Raw genomic sequence first — 22,236 nt, 5'->3', positions numbered from 1 at the left:
GCACGCTTCTCGAACAAAACTCGCAGACGCAGGCTGGCACGCCAAGCCAGCATGCCAGCGACGGACCCTATGATGGGGGTATCCACTCCCCCACCACAGGAACTAACTGAGAGCCCCCGAGGAGACATCCACGCGGGGGCGAGCTGGGGCGACCAGGTCGACGAGCTAATCCCTCTGACCGGCCCCAGAGACGAGTTTGACGACGGCCTCGCGGCCGGGGAAGACGACGTCTTGGGCGAAGCCTCTGAGTCGGGAGACGAGCCTGTCAGCTTGGGCTCCGACGATGAGGAGGACAGCGGCTACGCGCCGTTTGACATCGCACCGGCTGCAAAGCCGATGGCTGTGGGATTCTTCGGCGTCGGCCCTCCAGACCCGACCGCCGGCACGGACCTGCACGATGTTTGCCAGAGAGCGGCTGCAAAGCTAGGCATAGTGTGGCCCGAAGCCCTCGCCGAAACCGCAAGGTCTCGTTACGAAGGGCGGAGACTGCCCACAACCAAGCCCTCGGCAAAGCAGCTGCTGCCGATTTTCCCTGAGTGCTTGGAGGAGGCTACCCGGTCATGGGATAATCCCCTAACGTGTAAGAACCCCGTCCTGGGAGGGTCGTCGTTAGACTGGGCCGGGATGGAAGAGAAAGGTTTCGCCCACCTGCCGCCGGTCGAACCGGTGTTGGCGTCCCACCTCCACCCCACTCAGAAAAGCACCATGGCCTCAGCGGGGCCAGGCCTGCCCTCCAAGGCAGAGTGTTTTCAATCATCACTGACGGAGAAAGCGTACAAGTGTGTCGCCACGTCAGTGAAGGCTTTGAATGCATCGTCCCTGCTAATAGCCTACCAGGCCGAATTGCAGGACGACATGCGAGATTCACCCTCCACACAAGTGTGGGATGAGGTGTGTGTGGTCACGGATCTCTGCCTGCGTCTGCATAGATGCGCAGTTCAATCATCCGGACGTGCCATGGCGATGATGGTCACTCAGGAGAGAGCTAGATGGCTTAACCTATCCAGCCTGTCCCAGAGGGAGAAGACCCAGCTCCTGGACGTCCCCGTGGACCCTAAGGGCCTGTTCGGTCCAGCCGTTGCCTCCATGCAAAAACGCTGTGAGGAGAAAAAGAAGGAAGGTGAAGCGCTACACCTCTGCCTGCCCAGGAGAGCGCCACCCCCTCCCCACCCCGCTGCTGCACCCAGGCAGTACGCCCAGGCCGCCGCCCGACCAGGCTACCGCGGTGGTTCCAAGCGACAGCCCTCCACCGGCCCACCCCAGACGGGCAGACGGGGACACGGCAAGCCGCCAGAACAGAGAGGCGCGTGGGTGAAGAAAACCTTCACCGCCGTGGTGACGCAGGGAGACCAGGCTGGTCCTCCCGCCACGACGGGGGCGAGGAAGAAGAGGCGTACTTAGTGCGCTGTTGCCGGGGGAAGACGACGGGTCCAGTCAGACGACCGATTCGCTACCCCCGAGGGATGTTCTGTTCCTAAACCAGTTCCAGAGAGCATGTTCCGGCTCCAAGAGGCGTGCAGAGGCCACATCGGCGCTCACAGTTCACAGCCACGGGAAGAAGAGAAGGGTTTGCCCAGCAGAGAGCTCGGTGGAGCCACAGCTGTATCGCAAAAGTGTAACACAGTTCAAATGTTACACAAACACATACCAGTGTCCCTCCCTTCCCAATGTAAAACGTTCATTAAAGATGTTTACAGGCGCGCATCCAGGCCACGAGCCGAGGGCGCAGCCCAATATTGTGAAAACAATAAAAGAAAAAACATTAAAAATAATGAATGTGGCGCAAGCCTGGAACATGAGCGGGCAAGTCCTCGTTACGCCGCATGGGGGAGCCATTGCTCTGCCTGTGGTGCAACGACCAAGCCAGCAAGACACAGTGAGTACGGGTGCCGCGAAGGCTCATCTCACAGTGCCTGCTCAGCCCAGTTTAGCAACGAGGCCGGCTTTGGGCCCGCTTGCGGACCGGGCTCAGCAGTGGCGGGCGTGTGTGACGTCAGATTGGGTCATAAAGACTGTAACAAAGGGTTACAGGCTCCAATTCGCATCAACACCACCGCGGTTCAACGGGATACTGCAGTCACAGGCCCGTGGGGAAAAAGCCCGTGTTTTGCAGGAGGAAATAACCTCGCTGCAGAAGAAAGGGGCTATTCAGATGGTACCATCAGAACAGAACCACAGCGGTTTTTACTCGAGGTATTTTCTGGTCCCCAAGAAAGGAGGAAGTCTGCGACCGATACTGGATCTGCGGGCTCTGAACGGATACCTAAGACGGTACAGATTCAGAATGCTGACAAACGCAGCCGTATTACGCAGTGTGCGTCCGGGCGATTGGTTTGCATCAATAGACCTGAAAGACGCCTACTTTCACATCCATATTTATCCGCCTCACAGAAAGTATCTCAGGTTTGCCTTCAAAGGAATAACCTACGAGTTCATGGTGCTCCCGTTCGGACTCTCACTGAGTCCCAGGGTATTTGTGAAATGCACCGAGGCAGCGATCGCCCCCCTGAGGGAGAGGGGCATTCGCTTGGCAACGTATATAGACGACTGGCTCATACTGGCAGATTCACCCCAGCATATCCAGGCGCAGACCAGACAGCTTACGCTGCATCTGGGAGCCCTGGGTTTCACAATAAACTGGGAGAAAAGTGTTTTGACCCCCACTCAAAAGATCACTTTTATAGGTCTGCATCTAGATTCAGTTGTCTTCAGAGCACGTCTGTCGGCGGAAAGGGAGGAAGCCTTTCGGGCTTGTCTGACACTTTTTCGCAGAGGGGCGCTGCTAAAATTCAAGATGTGTCTCAGGTTGCTGGGCCTGATGGCGTCAGCGCTTGTGGTGATCCCACTCGGCCGGTTATACATGAGGCCGGTTCAGCGGTGGGTGACGTCACTCAACCTGAGTCCGACGCACCACGGTCACCACAGGGTCTCCGTCTCATCGGCGTGCGCGCTCGCCCTGCGTCCTTGGAGACGCACAGCTTTCCTGACAACGGGCGTCTCCATGGGGACGATCCTGGCAAGAAAAGTCGTTACGACAGATGCCTCTCTGACAGGCTGGGGAGCCGTGTTCGAGGGCAGACTGGCGAATGGCACATGGAGCTCACAGCTGAGGGGGTTTCACATAAACCTGCTGGAGCTCCAGGCGGTCTCGCTGGCACTAAGGCATTTCCTACCCTTCCTGAAGGGGAGGCATGTCCTGGTCAGAACAGACAACACCACGGTGGTGGCGTATATCAACAGACAGGGTGGGCTGCGCTCCTACCGACTTCACATGTTGGCACACAGACTGACTGTGTGGAGCGACTCTCACTTGTTGTCACTGAGAGCCACCCATGTGCCGGGGATATTGAACCGGGCGGCAGATTTGCTGTCCCGAGGCAACCCCCGTTACAAAGATTGGAAACTTCACAGCGAAGTGATGTCCCAAATATGGATGAAATACGGTCGGGCGGAGATAGACCTGTTCGCATCAGAAGAGGATGCTCAGTGCCCACTGTTTTACTCCCTGACCGGTCGGGCTGCGCCGATGGGGCTGGACGCCTTGGCACACGAGTGGCCGCGTGTCCCCCTGTACGCGTTTCCCCCATTAGAGCTGATCACTCCTACTCTTGCCAGAGTGAGAGAGAGGGGCCATGCTCTGATCCTGATAGCTCCACGCTGGCCGGGGAAAACCTGGCTGGCGGAGATAATTCAGCTGCTGTGCAGCACGCCGTGGCCTCTGCCTCTCCGCAGAGATCTCCTGACGCAGGCTCGCGGGGAGATCTTCCATCCTCATCCGGAGCGCATGGCCCTATGGGCCTGGCCCGTGAGAGGCAAAATCTGACTACTGTCGGGCTTCCACGAAGTGTCATTGAGACTATTCAGAGCGCCAGAGCCTCCTCTACGCGCTGCGCATACGATGGTAAATGGCGCGCGTTCGAGGAGTGGTGCGTAAAAGCCGGGGAGGTGGCTTTTCAGAGCCCCGTAGCGGTGATCCTGACGTTTCTGCAGGGGCTGCTGGATAAAGGCTTGGCTTTCTCCACTGTCAAAGTGTACTTAGCCGCTATATCGGCGTGTCACATAGGCTTTGGGGACAAAACGGCGGGTCAGCATCCTCTCATTTGTCGGTTTATGAAAGGGGCACGACGCCTGCGCCCGGTTTCAAGGGACTTGGCTGCCCCGTGGGATTTGGCTATGGTGCTTGAGGCGCTATCACGCCCACCTTTTGAGCCTTTACATCACGTAGAGCTTAAAATACTCTCCTTTAAGACCACTCTGTTGCTCGCTTTGGCTTCGGCTAAACGCGTGAGTGACATACATGCGTTGTCGGTGAATCCGGCATGCATGCGGTTTTCAGGGGTGGATAAGGTGGTAATGAGACCTAATCCTGTTTTTGTGCCTAAGGTTTTCAACCCGGCAGTGCCATATCGCCCTATTGAGCTATATGCTTTTCATCCCCCTCCTTTTTCCTCGGGAGAGGAGGAGCGGCTTAATGCGCTTTGCCCGGTGCGGGCATTACGCATATACATTGACAGGACAGCTGGCTTCAGGAAGTCTGAACAGCTGTTTGTGTCGTGGGCTACGTCACACTTGGGGAAGCCTCTCACGAAGCAGCGTTTGTCACACTGGATCGTGGGGGCTATTACCATGGCGTATGATAGTAGGGGGATTCCTCCCCCTGAGGGTCTGCGGGCTCATTCCACGCGTGGAATGGCCACGTCATGGGCTCTGTTTCGAGGGATTTCTGTGGAGGAGATATGTGCGGCTGCCAGCTGGGCAACGCCTCACACCTTCACCAGATTTTATAGGTTGGATGTCACTGCGCCTACACTGTCGGGAGTCTCTATATCCCATAGTGAGATACCGAAACAAATGTTGAAAGAGAACTTTAGGTTAAGAAATTAACCCCTGTTCTCTGAGACATTTGTGAGGTATCTCACCAGACAGCCCTCCTTGCCTGGAGCGAGGAAGAGGTTGTGCTTGCTTAGACTGAGGGTAAGGATGTGACGTCAGGCTCTTATAGTAGGGGAAGGTCCCTCCCCCTAGGGAGCAGACGTCACGTCCGTCAGCCAGTCAGGACTGGCGTAATGCAATAAATGCTTCTAGGAAACAGCGCAGAGGGCGTGTTCCCATAGTGAGATACCTCACAAATGTCTCAGAGAACAGGGGTTAATTTCTTAACCTAAAGATTTTTATCCGCCATTTATTTTCCCATAGACATTTCGTAAAATGCTTATAATTTTTTTTTTACTTAGTCAAACCAAAAATCTCTGGTACAGTGCTGAAGCAGGAAGTAGGCGGTCACTTTGCCTCTAGATCAGCGGTTTTCAAACTGTGATTCACGCCTTCCCTGGGCGGCGCGAGAGAGCTTCAGGGAAGGTGCGACGCGATGGGGGGAAAAAACAGAAGAAGAAAAAACAACTTCAGCTATGCTTGCCGTGGTGGAGAAAAATGAACGGTTATTTAGTATCTACAGTGAGAGAGGAGACAGCGTCTGGTGCGAGCAGAAAATGGAGGAAGTATGACCCTGACTATCGTTTGGATTTACATCGTTTGGTCCCGAGGACGCCTCCCGCACCACAGTTTGAAAATGAATGGGAAACTCACTTCCGGGGCAAGAGATGTCACCTGACTGTTCAGCTCTATTGTGCCTCGCTCCCATAGAATGTGTCGTTACCCAGCGACCAATTTAAAATACAGTCGGAAGTGACCAAAAAACAATTACTGTCCTATTCAGGAGAAGCCCATTTTAATTCAGATACAGACAGATACAAGTCAATTTCTCTATTCGCCTTATGTAGAAGAGACAGACTGGCTTGAGAGACTAACAGACAATCGGAACCGATTGTGGTTACACTTCCTGTGGCAGAGCTTATCCCCGCAGCCTGCTTCCAGTGAGTCACTAGCTTTGACCAGAGACAATCTCTCTGGTTGGACCAGGTAAAACAGCCGACGTTTTGAACAGGAAGTCGTAACACAAAGGGGTCAAGTGGGCGGGGCTACATAAGGTGAATAGACCTATAGAGTTTTGTAGTGCAACATAACCAGAATCAGAATCACTTTTATTGCCACAGTATGCAACTTACATACGAGGAATCTGTCTCAGTGTCTGTATGCAGCGTAGCGGTCAGGTCAATATACAGAGATACAGAAGTAGGAAAGCTAACTAAAGACAATCACAACATTGCAAGTGCAATCAAATCAAGTAACATAACATTTGGCGTATTGATTATTGCCCAACTGTCACACACAGTACTTTTCTTTATTACACACAAAGTTACACCTCTCGCTTTCCGGTTTTTGTTCTTGTTCTTCTACATCTAGAGTAACGTTTGCAATTACTGTGTGTGTGTGTGTGTGTGTGACGTGTAGGTGAAGTCAGTGCTGACCACTCTATCAGGAGAGGAGCTGCTTCGGCTCAGAGAAGAGCTGGATGTCATCAAGGAACCGTTCTCCCTGGTGGAGTTTGATGACGAGGAAGTGGACGAGAAGAAAGGTAGAGTCTGAACTATATATAATATGTTTAAAAAAGTACAATAAAGAGGAAATGGCGGTCTGCAAATGTGTCATGAGTTAATTCAAAGAAAAATGGTAAATGGAAGTACAGTCTACTACAGGGGTGGCCAAACTTTTTTGGTTGTGGGCCGCATACAGTGTCGCGGGGCAAACAATATTAAGCAGTTTTCCCACCTGTTTAGACTGAAAGCGGGGGGGCACCCTTGTGCCATAAAAAATTAAATTTCCACCTAAATAAATATATGACATGTACTGTAGTTTATTGATGTGCTCACCTATTACAATGGGTATTTCTGTATGTTTTCAAATCTTTTCCTGTGCCAACAGGTTAAGACAGAGATAATGTCACAACATTCAGTATAAAAAAAAAAAGAAAAAAACAATAGACCGGGTCAGGTTACTCAAGTAACCCATTTTCAATGAAAAACAAAATGGGAATTTTTATTTTTACCGTTTATCCGTTTCAAACTTTAAAATGGAAAAAAGAAAAAAAGCTTCACCGGCAAAACAATTAAATAAAAATAATAATAATAATAATTACTGTTACTGTTAATAAGTTACTGTATTACATGATTACACTTGAAAGAAAAGTTTTTGCCTGTGGATTAAGACAAGAAAAGAGTAATTGGTTCCTTGTCCATCGTTGCTTGTTTATTTCTGGTTCCAGATGCAGATGGCTCAGAGTTAGTTTATGTCTGGTTCCAGATGCAGATGGCTCAGAGTTTGTTTATGTCTGGTTCCAGATGCAGATGGCTCAGTTAGTTTATTTCTGGTTCCAGATACAGATGGCTCAGAGTTAGTTTATTTCTGGTTCCAGATGCAGATGGCTCAGTTTGTTTATGTCTGGTTCCAGATGCAGATGGCTCAGAGTTAGTTTATGTCTGGTTCCAGATGCAGATGTCTCAGTTTGTTTATGTCTGGTTCCAGATGCAGATGGCTCAGAGTTAGTTTATGTCTGGTTCCAAATGCAGATGGCTCAGAGTTAGTTTATTTCTGGTTCCAGATACAGATGGCTCAGAGTTAGTTTATTTCTGGTTCCAGATACAGATGGCTCAGTTAGTTTATTTCTGGTTCCAGATACAGATGGCTCAGTTAGTTTATTTCTGGTTCCAGATGCAGATGGCTCAGTTAGTTTATTTCTGGTTCCAGATGCAGATGGCTCAGAGTTTCTTTGTCTGGTTCCAGATGCAGATAGCTCAGAGTTAGTTTATGTCTTGTTCCAGATACAGATGGCTCAGAGTTAGTTTATTTCTGGTTCCAGATAGGGCTGTGAATCTTCACTGGCCTCACGATTCGATTCGATTACGATTCAGAGGGCTACGATTCGATTCGATTACGATTATCGATGCATATCGATGCATCTTAAATCGATGCATCACTTTTTTCCGCAATACATGATTTATTTTTTCTCAGTGTGTGGCTACTTTTAAACTAAAAGTGCATTTGGAATTGCATTTTATTATGATCCCTAATTAAAATAAACAACTGCATGTACTTCCATTCTATTTTTTTTTTTTTTTTTTTTTTTTTAATAATCGATTTTTGATATTTGTGAATCGATGCAGAATCGTGCACGTCCGCATCGCGATGCATCTTATAATCGATTATTTTTGACACCCCTAGATTTTCTAATTAAATAAAAATAATAATAATAATTACTGTTACTGTTAATAAGTTACTGTATTACACGATTACACTTGAAAGAAAAGTTTTTGCCTGTGGATTAAGACAAGAAAAGAGTAATTGGTTCCTTGTCCATCGTTGCTTGTTTATTTCTGATTCCAGATGCAGATGGCTCAGTTAGTTTATTTCTGGTTCCAGATGCAGATGGCTCAGAGTTAGTTTATTTCTGGTTCCAGATGCAGATGGCTCAGAGTTAGTTTATTTCTGGTTCCAGATGCAGATGGCTCAGTTAGTTTATTTCTGGTTCCAGATGCAGATGGCTCAGAGTCTCTTTGTCTGGTTCCAGATACAGATGGCTCAGAGTTAGTTTATTTCTGGTTCCAGATAGGGCTGTGAATCTTCACTGGCCTCACGATTCGATTCGATTACGATTCAGAGGGCTACGATTCGATTTGATTACGATTATCGATGCATCTTAAATCGATGCATCACTTTTTTCCGCAATAGATGATTTATTTTTTCTCACTGTGTGGCTACTTTTAAACTAAAAGTGCATTTGGAATTGCATTTTATTATGATCCCTAATTAAAATAAACAACTGCATGTACTTCCATTCTATTTTATTTGATTATAAAAAAAACGATAATCGATTTTTGATATTTGTGAATCGATGCGATGCATCTTATAATCGATTATTTTTGACACCCCTAGTTTTTCTAATTAAATAAAAATAATAATAATAATTACTGTTCCTGTTAATAAATTACGGTATTACACGATTACACTTGAAAGAAAAGTTTTTGCCTGTGGATTAAGACAAGAAAAGAGTAATTGGTTCCTTGTCCATCGTTGCTTGTTTATTTCTGGTTCCAGATGCAGATGGCTCAGTTAGTTTATTTCTGGTTCCAGATGCAGATGGCTCAGAGTTAGTTTATTTCTGGTTCCAGATGCAGATGGCTCAGAGTTAGTTTATTTCTGGTTCCAAATGCAGATGGCTCAGTTTGTTTATGTCTGGTTCCGGATGCAGATGGCTCAGAGTTTCTTTATTTCTGGTTCCAGATGCAGATGGCTCAGAGTTAGTTTATTTCTGGTTCCAGATGCAGATGGCTCAGTTAGTTTATGTCTGGTTCCAGATGCAGATGGCTCAGAGTTAGTTTATGTCTGGTTCCAGATGCAGATGGCTCAGTTAGTTTATTTCTGGTTCCAGATGCAGATGGCTCAGAGTTAGTTTATGTCTGGTTCCAGATGCAGATGGCTCAGAGTTAGTTTATGTCTGGTTCCAGATGCAGATGGCTCAGAGTTAGTTTATGTCTGGTTCCAGATGCAGATGGCTCAGTTAGTTTATTTCTGGTTCCAGATGCAGATGGCTCAGAGTTTGTTTATGTCTGGTTCCAGATGCAGATGGCTCAGAGTTAGTTTATGTCTGGTTCCAGATGCAGATGGCTCAGTTAGTTTATTTCTGGTTCCAGATACAGATAGCTCAGAGTTAGTTTATGTCTGGTTCCAGATGCAGATGGCTCAGAGTTAGTTTATTTCTGGTTCCAGATGCAGATGGCTCAGTTAGTTTATTTCTGGTTCCAGATGCAGATGGCTCAGAGTTAGTTTATTTCTGGTTCCAGATGCAGATGGCTCAGTTAGTTTATGTCTGGTTCCAGATGCAGATAGCTCAGAGTTAGTTTATTTCTGGTTCCAGATGCAGATGGCTCAGAGTTAGTTTATGTCTGGTTCCAGATGCAGATGGCTCAGTTAGTTTATTTCTGGTTCCAGATGCAGATGGCTCAGAGTTACTTTATGTCTGCTTCCAGATGCAGATGGCTCAGTTAGTTTATTTCTGGTTCCAGATACAGATGGCTCAGAGTTACTTTATGTCTGGTTCCAGATGCAGATGGCTCAGTTAGTTTATTTCTGGTTCCAGATACAGATGGCTCAGAGTTAGTTTATTTCTGGTTCCAGATGCAGATGTCTCAGAGTTAGTTTATGTCTGGTTCCAGATGCAGATGGCTCAGTTAGTTTATTTCTGGTTCCAGATACAGATAGCTCAGAGTTAGTTTATGTCTGGTTCCAGATGCAGATGGCTCAGTTAGTTTATTTCTGGTTCCAGATACAGATGGCTCAGAGTTAGTTTATTTCTGGTTCCAGCTGCATATGGCTCAGAGTTAGTTTATTTCTGGTTCCAGATACAGATGGCTCAGAGTTAGTTTATGTCTGGTTCCAGATGCAGATGGCTCAGAGTTAGTTTATGTCTGGTTCCAGATGCAGATAGCTCAGAGTTAGTTTATTTCTGGTTCCAGATGCAGATGGCTCAGAGTTAGTTTATTTCTGGTTCCAGATGCAGATGGCTCAGAGTTAGTTTATGTCTGGTTCCAGATGCAGATGGCTCAGAGTTAGTTTATTTCTGGTTCTAGATGCAGATGGCTCAGTTTGTTTATGTCTGGTTCCAGATGCAGATGGCTCAGTTTGTTTATGTCTGGTTCCAGATGCAGATGGATCAGAGTTTGAGAGGGAATTAGTGGAAGCCTTGGATGGGCTCCATGTTTCTGCCACAGCAGACAAACTTGGCAAGGTACCAGCCGCACATTTCTGTGTTTTCCATTGGATTTCATTCAATTAAATCCGATCCAATTCAATTGAATATATTTGACTTACATGACATGCTTTGAGTTTAATTACAATCTGTGTGTGTTGCCAAACCCCCCCTCCCCCCTTTGGAGATTGTTAATTTAATACAGTGGATGGCAGATAGATTTGAACTAATATTTTTAGGGTAACAGCTCTGCTACAGTCCATTCTCACAAACTCTCTATTATCTTATCTAATAAGAAGAGGTGTTTACCCCCAACCAGGCTTGTAGGAGCACATGCAACAAGATTGCCGAAATGACCAAACCATTCAAAGAAGAGGAAGGAATGGAGGAGGATGTGAAGAAAACATTATCTGTAGAGGTATGGAAATATTGACTTTCATATACGTTTCTTTTTTTAATTAAACATTACAGTTATTATGCCCATTCGGCTCACTGATTAGAAACATGGAATCCCCCCCCCCCCCCCAAAAAAAGCATGAAATTTTGATTGCTGGTTTGAGGCTGATTCAGATTTGTTTGCTGTATTCTTCTATGAGTTCTGCTACAGATGTTGTTATGGTTACAATCCAACCTAATCATTTTAAATCAGTATTTTGTGTCATATTATTAATGTCGTTGTTAACTCATTGAGTGCCAGCCACTTTTGGAAAACGGATGCTCCCAGTGCCAGCCCTTTCAGAGCGTTTTCAGTGATATCTCGAGGCCCACAGAATATTGTGTGATATTACTATGTAAACACCGAACACGCCCAAAGAACGATGAGACTCTATTGTATCATCAGCAAAAAAAAGTTTATTGATATCATTTTCCGTTCTTTAGTTATCAGCCGGAGAAGATAGGTTGTTTTCAGCAAAAACAGACGTTTCAAACTAGAAGCTGAGATAATCAGCCTTTTGTGAAATGAAGCATTTCAAGCACATCACTGACTCTGAAGCTAATATTTTCTGATGTAGTGACACCTCAAAAATAATTTCCTTCAATAAAACAGTGAAAACAAAGGAATTTTGTTTGGCAAAATAATATTTTTTAGCTGCAACCAGCAGCGCTGGCCCCTGCGTGCGCAGACCCTACACCTTCTTGCTGGTCTTGATTTACTGCTGGTGGGCATCAGATATTCTAGCTTGTGTTTGTAAATCTGTCCATCGAGCCTCCTGCTGTCTGGGTGGGTGTTGTATGCTGCCCTGCGTGCCCCACCCCCCTCAACTGCACACTCCTCCGTGGGAGTGTCTCTGGTGGCTCTCTGCTGCGTTTGCTCTGCACTGAAAAGTGCGCTACGCCCAGCTTTTTCACAGCGTTCCGCCGTTTTTGTCGCCGGCTCCCAGCGCTTCCAGCTGAGAATAATGTAACTTTTCAGAAAGACGCTGGTGTCGGCAACTAATCATGTGGAGGGGCTATCGCAGCGGAGACGGAGGGGCTCAATTGTGGCAGCAGATTGGCTGCTGTTCACAGGCACAGCTAACGTTATGCTTCATACATATCGATGCATACCGATGCGGTTTCCGTTTCCCCATGACTTCTTCTCTGTTTTTTCCTCACCTTTCTCTAATCTGGAGAGCACTGTCGCCACCTAATGGGTCCATAAAATAGCTTATACACATTCGACATCTCCCATATTTTTACAGGAGATGCATCAGGCTTTGATCCACGTCCCACCGTCAAAAAACGCAATTGACGTCTTTAGACGTCATTGGCACTCTACGTTACTATTTGAATTGACGTCTTTAGACGTCATTGGCACTCAATGAGTTAAGAAGCCATGTAATAAGCAGGATACTATGCAATGAGCTGGTTATCATCACAAAATAAGCCCTCTGCTTTACGTTGGAAATGATCTCACTCTATCAGTAGCTTTCCCCCCCCCACTTGTTTTAAGAAAGATAACATTTTACATATTTCTGGATAATTGTGCATTGCATGCATATTATTATTATTTCTTCTTCTTCTGATTTTCTTTCTCCCCAATTGTACTTGGCCAATTTTCCCCCTGCTGCATCAGTCACTGCTCCACTCTCTGCCGATCTGGGGAGAGCCATAGACTAGCACCATGCTTCCTCTGACACATGCGCAGTTGCCAGCTGCTTCTTTTCACCTGACAGCAGGGAGCTTCACCGGAAGGACGTAGCACGTGGGATGATCACACTATTCCCACCAGTTGCCTTCCATCCCGATCAGACCAACCAGAGGAGGCGCCGCGCTAGTGCAGCGACCAGGACTCATACCCTCAATCCGACTTCCCACCCGCAGACACAGCCAATCGTGCCCGTATGGATGCCCGAATAAGCTGGAGGTAACACGGGGGCGCGAACCAGCGACCTTCATGTTGGTAGGCAGGGAATCTACCGCTACACTACCTGGACGCCCGTACATTGCATGCATGTGTTTTCCTCTGCGTGGTGTTCCGGTCCATTCAGCGCTGTGTGATCACTGCTTAATCTCTTAGAGTCTTGTTGGATCTTGTTGACTCTTGGAGGATCTTGTTAGATCTCGTTGTCTCTTGACTCTTGTCAGGAGGTTCACGCGGCGGCCATCAGGAGCCTGGCGGAGCTGACGGCTCGATCCATCGAGCTCTTCCACAAATTGGCAGAGACCATCCTCTTCTCCAACAGCAACACACAGGCCAGCCTGCTCTCACAGTAAGTGTGTGTGTGTGTGTGTGTGTGTGTGTGTGTGTGTGTGTGTGTGTGTGTGTGTCTCAGTTTTGAATATGTGTGGAAGGGTCGAGTTCCACTCTGCAATCTAAAATGTCATAATTCATATTTCTTCTGTTTTTGCCATAATGTCATATGCCATATTTTCATATGTCCTCAGGTTAATGGTTGTTTTGTGTAAAGAAATCTCCCTGATGTCCAAGAAGTTCACCTCTTGCCTGACAGCAGCAGGAGTAAGGCTGATGTTACTGACTTTACTGTGCATTTTGTTCCAAAATGTTACATTTAACATTACAAAAAAATTGTTGATATGAAAGTAGAACTCATTATGGACATTAAGAACACAGCCTACTAAATATTTGTATCTGTATTTTTAAAACATTGAAGTAATAATCAAAACAAAACATTTTTAGATACCGGTAAACAAATATCTGTTTTGCTACTGCCTATATGATTATTATTATTTTTAATCAAGGCATAGCTCATTAAAGATTTGGCTACATGACTGTGTTGTGTTTGGTTAATCTGAGAGTCAATGCTAATCAGACCTAATCACTCTGTCTGTTGTACAGTCCAATGAGAAGGCGGACGTCCTCAATCCACTAATAACAGGAGTCTTCTTAGAGGTTTGTGTCTCATCGTCACTGCACTCACATCACATACAGAGAATTGAATTAGTTTGTTAGATCACTGCTTCGACATTAGCTTGATACAATGGTCTGGGTCAGGGGTTTTCAATGTCTGAGACTGTGGGCCTCCCCCCAGACAAAGCTTGGAAAAAGGACCCCCCCCACCACTCAAATCCTGGATGCATATGGGATCATGATTATGTTATTTGATCCCATACACACTCAACAATTGAGCCAAGATAGCCTGATATTGCTGTTACATAGATAAAAAGGTCTGTCTGAAGGCATTTTATGGTTTCTGACTCTAGGAAAGTGGGAAAAACTGTCAAATTCCCCAAAACTACTGTATCTCTGAACTATCTCTTTAATCAAATCACACACATTTAAGCTATTCTATGACCTCATTTTAATAAGTAATGTTCACTTCCATTCACTGAGGCTCCCCTGAAACTGCTTGGAGCCTTCCTGGGGAGGCCCACCTCCCACTTTGAAAGCCCTTGGTCTGGGTGAATACTCTTTTCTGGTTGGCCGGCAGGTGTGTGCATTCAAACTTTTTAACGCACACGTATTCCGGCTCAAGTTGAATCACTGGTCGAGCTATATTAATCCTTTGCCACATTATATCATAGTAGTATCAGCATGTATCTAAAATACACCACAATGTTGCAGTGAAAAAGTTAAACTTGGACTGAACTTTGGACGCAGTGGCACAAGCCAATAAAAAATAATGTACTGGACCTTTTTTCTTCCTAAAAAAATAATGTATTTTGGAGCACAGAGGTGGAGTTAACATGTGTCAATGTGGAGAGAGAGACAGATCAAGAGAGAAATTGAATGTGAGATGGTGCTTGTAGATGCGTGTGTGTATAAACCTACATTCCAGGGATTTATAGCCATTGATTTGTACATTTCAAAAGAAAGCCAGAGCACCACAGGTTAACAAACATCTGTGATCTTCCAGGCATCCAACAGTGCGTCTTACATCCAGGATGCTTTTCAGCTGCTGCTGCCCATACTGGAGGTGTCCCACATCCAGAGGAGCACCGAGTCCAGCCAGCAGTGAGTGTAGAACCACGACTCCAGCCAGCAGTGAGTGTAGAACCACGAGTCCAGCCAGCAGTGATCGCAGAACCATGCCTCGAAGAAAAGAAAAGCAGGGATTCTTATCAAAGCAGAGCATTGATCGACGCAGCATTAAAGTTTTAAAACCCGCTGACATCAGCTTTTACTCTGCCGTGTTTTTGGTTCAACACAAAAGGCAATTTGACGCCTGGGAGGAAGAGTGTGTGTTACTGTCAAACAGTGTTTACTCATTGCGGGTTTTATTTCAACTGCTGCTTTATTTGTAAAGCACAAGTAAAAGGACGGAAGGATGGAGCTACAGTATTGAGGAAGTTAATGGAATTCGTGTTTTAATGACGATCTCTCAACTCCAGTCTAAAGGGAACAAAGCGGAGAAAGTAGCGGAGCTGTCGTTCATTTTCGAGATAAAAGCCCTGCAAGACGCAGGTATTTTCATGTTTTTGGCATGACTCATTAGCCAGCAGCACCTCCCTGCATGGGATAGTTTGATCTAATGCGGATCATCCCCACTAAACAATCAGTTAGTCATCAGTCATCTTTTTTGCTTTGTATTCATATGTACAGTATGTACACTACTTTTAAGACGCACTACGTGTTGGTAACTGTTGTAAAAAGTCTCTGTTTTGCCTAAGAGAACTGGTTGTCTTTCTTTCCTGGCAAAATGTATTTAGGATATACAGTAATTCTCTCTTTATTGTGCGCAGTGTCATGTATGTTTATGTATTTGACGGCCATCAGTTTTTCGTTTTGAAAAGAAACGAAAAACAAGTTGTTTCCCATTTTTTCTTTGATAATAAAAAACGGAAAACAACTCGTTATCCATTATCCAATTTAATTTGATGTACTTGTAAATGGAAATTGGGAACTAAAATACCCATGTGGAAAACTGTGGAAACTTTCTCAATTTTGTGTTCGTTTCTTCTCTGTGACCAGGAAACGATATTTTGGCAAAGGCATGACCCGCCCATCTCTGCCTCTGATTGGCCTAGCGTCAAACATTGTTCATCCATTCACATTCGCTTTGCTTTCCTGCAATTTCAAGTTCAACTAGGCTATATGAATATGATCCCATCATAACCTCTGATTATGCTGCCATCTGCCATTTCATGCTTGTTGATTTAATAGTCGTTTTGCATTTGCTGACATCATGGTTATGAACAGATTCTTAGATGATCCACAGTAACTTTATAGCCTCAGTAACAACTAACTGTAGTCATTAATAGAAAAGTATGAATGTCCAGTATGAAGTATGAATGACAACTAGTTGCAAGTAGCCCACTGTTTTTTTTATTCCCCAATAGATGTACAATTATGTAAAATTCCCGTGTTGTACCATGAAATAAAATGGTTCAAAACGTTTTGATGTTGGTGAAAATTAATAGCGATCAATTGCTCCCCGACCTCCAAAGTCAGCATCATCATCAGGAATTGCTCCTCCTCTGTCCCTTTGCTGCATGTTCTGCACGACATGTTGCACATAATTAAACAAAATAAACAATTTAACTGCAACGTTACTAACATTTTCGCTGCACCTTTGACATTGAATGAAACAATCGGCTATGCTCATTTGAGATGGCTCTGGCTCGCCTGGAAAGCAGGCGAGAGCAGCCGAGTGCAGTCACCCAATCATGGGGAAAAAAATATCGCTTCCGGGTTACAGAGAAGAAATTAAGACAAAATTGAGAAAGGAGTTTTCCACATGGGTATTAATTCCCAATTTCCATTTACAAGTACATCAAATTAAATTGGATAACGGGATAAAGGATAATGGATAGCCTAACGGCCCGTTTTCCGTTTTTTTTATTATCAAAGAAAAACGGGAAACGACTCGTTTTTTGTTTCACAATTTCAAAATGAAAAACAGATGGCCGCCAAGTACACGGACCCATGTAGGGCTGCAACTAATGAATACTTTCATTATTGATTAATCTGTCAATTATTTTCTCGATTAATCGATTAGTTGTTGGTCTAAAATGTCACAAAATGTTGAAAAATGTCGATCACTTTTTCCCTATAGTCTCGCTGGCCAGCATCCTCTCCAGTCGTCTGGCTGCACGGAAACAGGCTACTGGGTCCTGGGATAAGCCCTCCCTTGCTCTACAGCTGCTCCCCATTGGAGCGACTGTTTCAGTCACGGCCGGATGTCAGCTCTCGGCTTATTACAAGCTCCGTCATTGGCTCCGACCATGTCAATCAGAGCGGCTTCCGCTCCCTGTGTGTCGCTGTAAACAGTGCTAACGCTAACTAGCTAGCAAGCTAACGGCAGAAACCTACACGCTAGCTCGTTGCTACACGCTGAAAATGGCAAGTTGGATTGTTGGAAACTATTTTCTAAGGGCACTGCCGCCAAGCGCCGCCCATCGCAATCCCACAATGGATACCTGCGCCGCCAGACTCTTCTCACGGTAGGGAGGGAGGCTGGCCAGCGAGACTACTTTTTCCCCAAAGCCCAGGATGACGTCCTCAAATGTCTTGTTTTGTCCACAACTCAAAGATATTCAGTTTACTGTCATAGAGGAAAGAAATGTTTACATTTAAGAAGCTGGAATCAGACAAACAAAAATCTTAAAAAATTACTCAAATCGATTAATCAATTATCAAAATAGTTGGTGATTAATTTAATAGTTGACAACTAATGGATAAATTGATTAATTGTTGCAGCTCTAATGTCATGATGACTTTGTTTCTATGCATATACAGTATCTCTCTGAGACACATGTACAGTAGCCTACATGCTGAACAAGTGTGAAGAAGTACATTTCCAAATCCCTAATGTATGGATTGTGATTCTGAATTTTAATTAATACAGTAAGGCTTATGTCTGGATTGGTGTAGTTCTGTTGTTAAATATATTATTCATGAAACCTCAGAATAGCCATTTCAGGTGGGGTTTTTTGCCTGATGAAACATTTTTTTCTTCCATGAAAGTTTGAATGTGTTGTCAGGATGTGAAGTGATCTCTGGTCTTTTTTGGAGCAATATACAAACAATAACTGTCAGATATTTGAAATGGTTTTCAAATAAATATGCTTTCTTAATCAGATTGTTGTCTTTATTGTTGTGGGGATGTGAAGTGATCTTTGGTCTTTTTTGGGGCAGCAATACACACACGCACACACACACGATAACTGTTTTGATTATCATACTTTTTTGCTTTTGTTTGACATTGTCTTTCATGATCGTCGTAACTTTCAAGTGTCCAGCAATCAGATTCAGTAAGTTTATTGGTTTGTCCTTTAATGAAATATTGGCCAGTCATGTCTGAAAACTGATTGAAAATATTTTGTTAACATTAAATAAACGAAATCTTCAAAACCAGTGGGGTGTACCACGAAGCAAGATTAGTGGCTTAGCGAGGTAACTTCAGGTTTAACCCTATAGGTTTGTCGTACCACGACTTCTTACCGAGATAGATCACCATAGCAACTTATGCTCTATGGCTAACCTGCTTTGTAGCAGGTTAAGTTCAGAGGATAAGATCAAAACCCATGAAAGACCCACCTGCTTACCAGTCGGCTCTCTGGAAACAGCGAGTCACCATTCATATGGTCCCCATATGAAAAATACATTGCATTCAAAAGAAAATAAAAAAAATGGCTCCTGTTGAATTAATCGAGGACTGATTAGCCTTGCACTTGTTGCAGGCTACATTTAAATGAAGCCCTACTTACCACTTTGGAATATGTTTTTATATATTAATTTTTGTGCACTCAAGTAGATACGTTGTTTGACCCCACCGATCGATTGCAGCTGAATGGTGAGTGGAGAAATAGCACTAAACCGGCATAAAAATACATAAACGTCTCCAAAGAGCACGGTGCTGTGTGCGCAATGGAGCTGCTGACGTTGGGTTGGACATGGTCATACATGTCAGAATAGCCTACTACTTACCATCTGCAGCTGCAACTGTGTTGCTTTTGGCCTGTATGATATGATTGAACTTCATATTATTTCCAGCAGTCATTGTATTAAATATGGAGATATGTGACCACAAAATAGGCTATTTTTTATAGATGAAATCTATGCCCGCACGTACCGTGTCAATTCAGTTCAGCAGCGTTTTTTAATTTTATTATCATTATTTTTTTATTGATAACCTATTAGCCTATAGGAATTATTCCATCAGTGCGACCAAACACATCATGAGATCATTATTATTCATTGAGCCTAAATAGTCTAAAAACTCCTATGGATTTTGGAAATAGACATGCAGGTTATATTGAGTTTATTGAGAGGGTGAATTGAGCTGCTGTAGATAGCGTGGAGGCAGAAACCGCTCTTCAAAGAAATTACTGATGTGAATAAAAGTGGTAACTTTAGACAGTCATTTGGGAACAGACTAATAATATCCAACGCAGATTTTGATTCTGACATACAGTAGTAAAGCTTCACGATTTGCGCTTTGAATGAATGATGAACTAGGCGTGTCTGGCGCTGTAGAAGCTGGAGCAGTCCATATTGCATTGTGATTGGCAGTTGTTAAAAACCAAGCCTCTTTTGCGGGCACGAGCTCCTGTGGGCATTTTCATGTGCAGCTCTCAGCTTGATTAGAAAAACCTGGTTCCACTTAACGAGTGGCGAACTACATTCGTAGTATGACTTAACTAGAATCCAGCTAGATGGCAATTATCTGGTTAGCCAAACCAGATCAAGGGACAGATCGTGGATCTTCTTATACAACATTCGTGGTAGCCTACAGGTGGACTGTTAAATGAGAGATGTTTTTGCGAACCTTCACTTTGAAAAGGATTCTTGAATTAATGGATGAAAACAGTTTGCAGGGAAATGGGAAGTGTTTTTAGTTACTTTTGCCATCCAGTAAGATTTTGAATTGTGTCTTTATTTTTGCATGCTTTGTGCACTTGGCAGGTGAAATAACTTTCATGTATTTACCTCATCTTTTTGGCTTGACATGTTGTAATATTATTTATCCAGCAGATGGCAAGAGAGGCCTATTTAAAGTAGACAGCAAATCTGCATTCTGTATCTTTATTTGGACCAGAATATGTATGACCTAGTACTGGATCTAGGCTACATGCGTAGGCTATGCATGATGTCGTATGGTATATGACGTGAGCCTTTGAGACTTGACTGTGATAAATGACTATAAATTCTAGACAAGGGGTTTTCAAAATCTGCGACTGTGGGCCTCCCCTCAGACAAAGCTTGGAGAGTCAGTTGACAGCCGGAACAGGGACGGCACCCGGGTAGCAGTATGGGTTAGCTCCCCAGCCTGCGTCTTCCGTGAGGAAGAAGCCCAAAAACCCACGAGAGGCCTTTTAGGAGGGCCATTCAAGCCGCAAGTGGAGACTGCAGTGCCACCAAGTACTGGTACTGCATGGTGTCCACTAAGATACCATCACCTCGGAATGAGATGTTTGGAGCGGGGGACTCTGGTGCAGCGCACAGGTCGTAGACCTGGTGAGACGAGGGAGGAACCCGGCCGGGTGGCAACCCACAGAGCCCGGTCCCTCTACGTACCAGAGCCCTCTCCCTCCCCCGGTCCCGGCAGAGTAGTTCCGGAGCAGCGTATTGAGTGGCCCTGACCGCATGACCACCTTCGACCCTCCCTATAGGGCTGACCGTGGGTAGCTACTGGGACGTAAGTTGGGGCTTGGCCAGCCCCGGCTGGGTCACCTGGGCGAGGGTGTATGATGTTGCGAGACCCGAAACATCCTATGACCCCAGGGTACATCACTGAGGATACGTCCCAGTTATGCATCCATGCGATGTTTTTTCTTTCTTTATGAAAAAGTTCCTGATCATGATTGTTATTTGATCCCATAGACATTCAATAAGATAGCCTGATATTGCTGTTTGTCCTACTTCAGACTACACCAAATACAGTAAAAAGGGTCATCTGAAGGCATTTATTTGTTTCTGACTGTGAAAGTGAGAAAAACAGTTTGCTATTCTATGTGATCTCATGTTGATACCTAATGTAACATTTTTTCACTTCCATTCACTGAGCCTCCCCTGAAACTGTTTGGAATCCCCTGGGGAGGCCCGCCTCCCACTTTGAAAACCTCTGTTCTAGACTAAACTCGACAATTTAAGTCAGAAAATATCACTGAAAAAAACACACAAAAACAACATGATATGACAGGGTCCCAGTAACAATTTATTTATTTACAAATCACACACATGAGGAACAGAAACATGTCAGTCTGTGTGGCCTACAGACTGTGGGTGATGGTGCGGTTCCTCAGTCCCTGGACGTACTCCCTGGCCTGGTCCAGGCTACTCCTCTCCTCGGCCCGGGGCGGTGGACCCTCCACCAGCTTCACAAAGTAGTGGCAGTGCACCTTGTCCATGATGCCAAACATCCCCCTGCCGTGGTACCGGATCCGCTTCAGGTACTTCCCTTTACCCGAAAACGACTCCGCTGGAGGGGAGGAGAACAAGAGTTTGACTTTACTTTCTGATTCTCAAAAACTAGCTACAATCCTTGGAGAGAAATATAAAAAAGAGAGATCTCACTGGATCAATCGTCAGAACTTATGGAGCATTGGGAGCAATGTGTTTTTACAGCACCCCAAGTTTTAGAAAGGAAGCCATTTGAACGAACAAATGGGGCCTTTAACTATGATGATGAAATTATCTAAAAGGATACAGTACAAATGCTTGGTTTTGAGTTAGTATTAGAGATGCACCGATTGCCATTTTCTTGGCCGATTCCGATTTCCGATTTTTGAATAGTCTGACTTGCCGATACCGATTTTTGCCGATTCCGATTTTCTTTCTAAGAACAACAATTGACAGCTTACACAAATGTTTTTGTAACTTTGTTTGAAAATTAAGATTCATAGAACAATTCTTATCATTTGCATGAAGTAGGACCATCTCACTCAAACACATCTCAAAATAACTGTTCCAGGTTAGGCTACTGGACAGAGCTTTTTTGTGCAAATACAATGAATACAAAAATTAAATTAAATCCAATAGCCTATATCCCACAGCTATCATGCATTTACTTTTCCAAAAGAAAAGAGGTGCAACAGAACATCAAAATGATCCATGGACAAGGAGTTTATAGACTGGCTCCAGACCAGTCCTCTTGAGTAGAGGGGAAATGAGTGTATGAGTTACAGTAACGATCTTCAGTCTGAATATCAGACAGAGTTTACACACAGTCCGAAGTTTCGTATGTGTTTTTTTTAATCTGCCATCCGAA

The 22,236-nt window shown here is 44.9% G+C and overlaps 2 protein-coding genes across 2 annotated transcripts in view; one reads left to right on the top strand and one right to left on the bottom strand.

The window, feature by feature from the left end:
- The window catches only part of fam114a2 (family with sequence similarity 114 member A2), a 45,192-nt gene extending 27,115 nt beyond the window's left edge, over positions 1 to 18,077 (top strand). The window contains exons 8-14 of the mRNA XM_083635527.1: positions 6,352 to 6,475; positions 10,596 to 10,681; positions 10,962 to 11,060; positions 13,211 to 13,335; positions 13,511 to 13,583; positions 13,923 to 13,976; positions 14,941 to 18,077. Coding sequence (XP_083491653.1) covers positions 6,352 to 6,475; positions 10,596 to 10,681; positions 10,962 to 11,060; positions 13,211 to 13,335; positions 13,511 to 13,583; positions 13,923 to 13,976; positions 14,941 to 15,042 — 663 coding nt within the window. The 3' untranslated portion in view covers positions 15,043 to 18,077. The remainder of the gene's footprint in view (positions 1 to 6,351; positions 6,476 to 10,595; positions 10,682 to 10,961; positions 11,061 to 13,210; positions 13,336 to 13,510; positions 13,584 to 13,922; positions 13,977 to 14,940) is intronic.
- Positions 18,078 to 21,177: 3,100 nt separating this feature from the next.
- Positions 21,178 to 22,236, bottom strand: part of mrpl22 (mitochondrial ribosomal protein L22) — a 41,783-nt gene continuing 40,724 nt past the window's right edge. Inside the window, exon 7 of the mRNA XM_083656599.1 lies at positions 21,178 to 21,447. Coding sequence (XP_083512725.1) covers positions 21,239 to 21,447 — 209 coding nt within the window. The 3' untranslated portion in view covers positions 21,178 to 21,238. The remainder of the gene's footprint in view (positions 21,448 to 22,236) is intronic.

This window comes from Poromitra crassiceps (assembly GCF_964638095.1).
Source record: "Poromitra crassiceps genome assembly, chromosome: 1".
NCBI lineage: Eukaryota > Metazoa > Chordata > Actinopteri > Beryciformes > Melamphaidae > Poromitra > Poromitra crassiceps.
The sequence above is the reverse complement of the archived record's forward strand: the minus strand, read 5'-3'. Positions and strand labels throughout refer to the sequence as shown.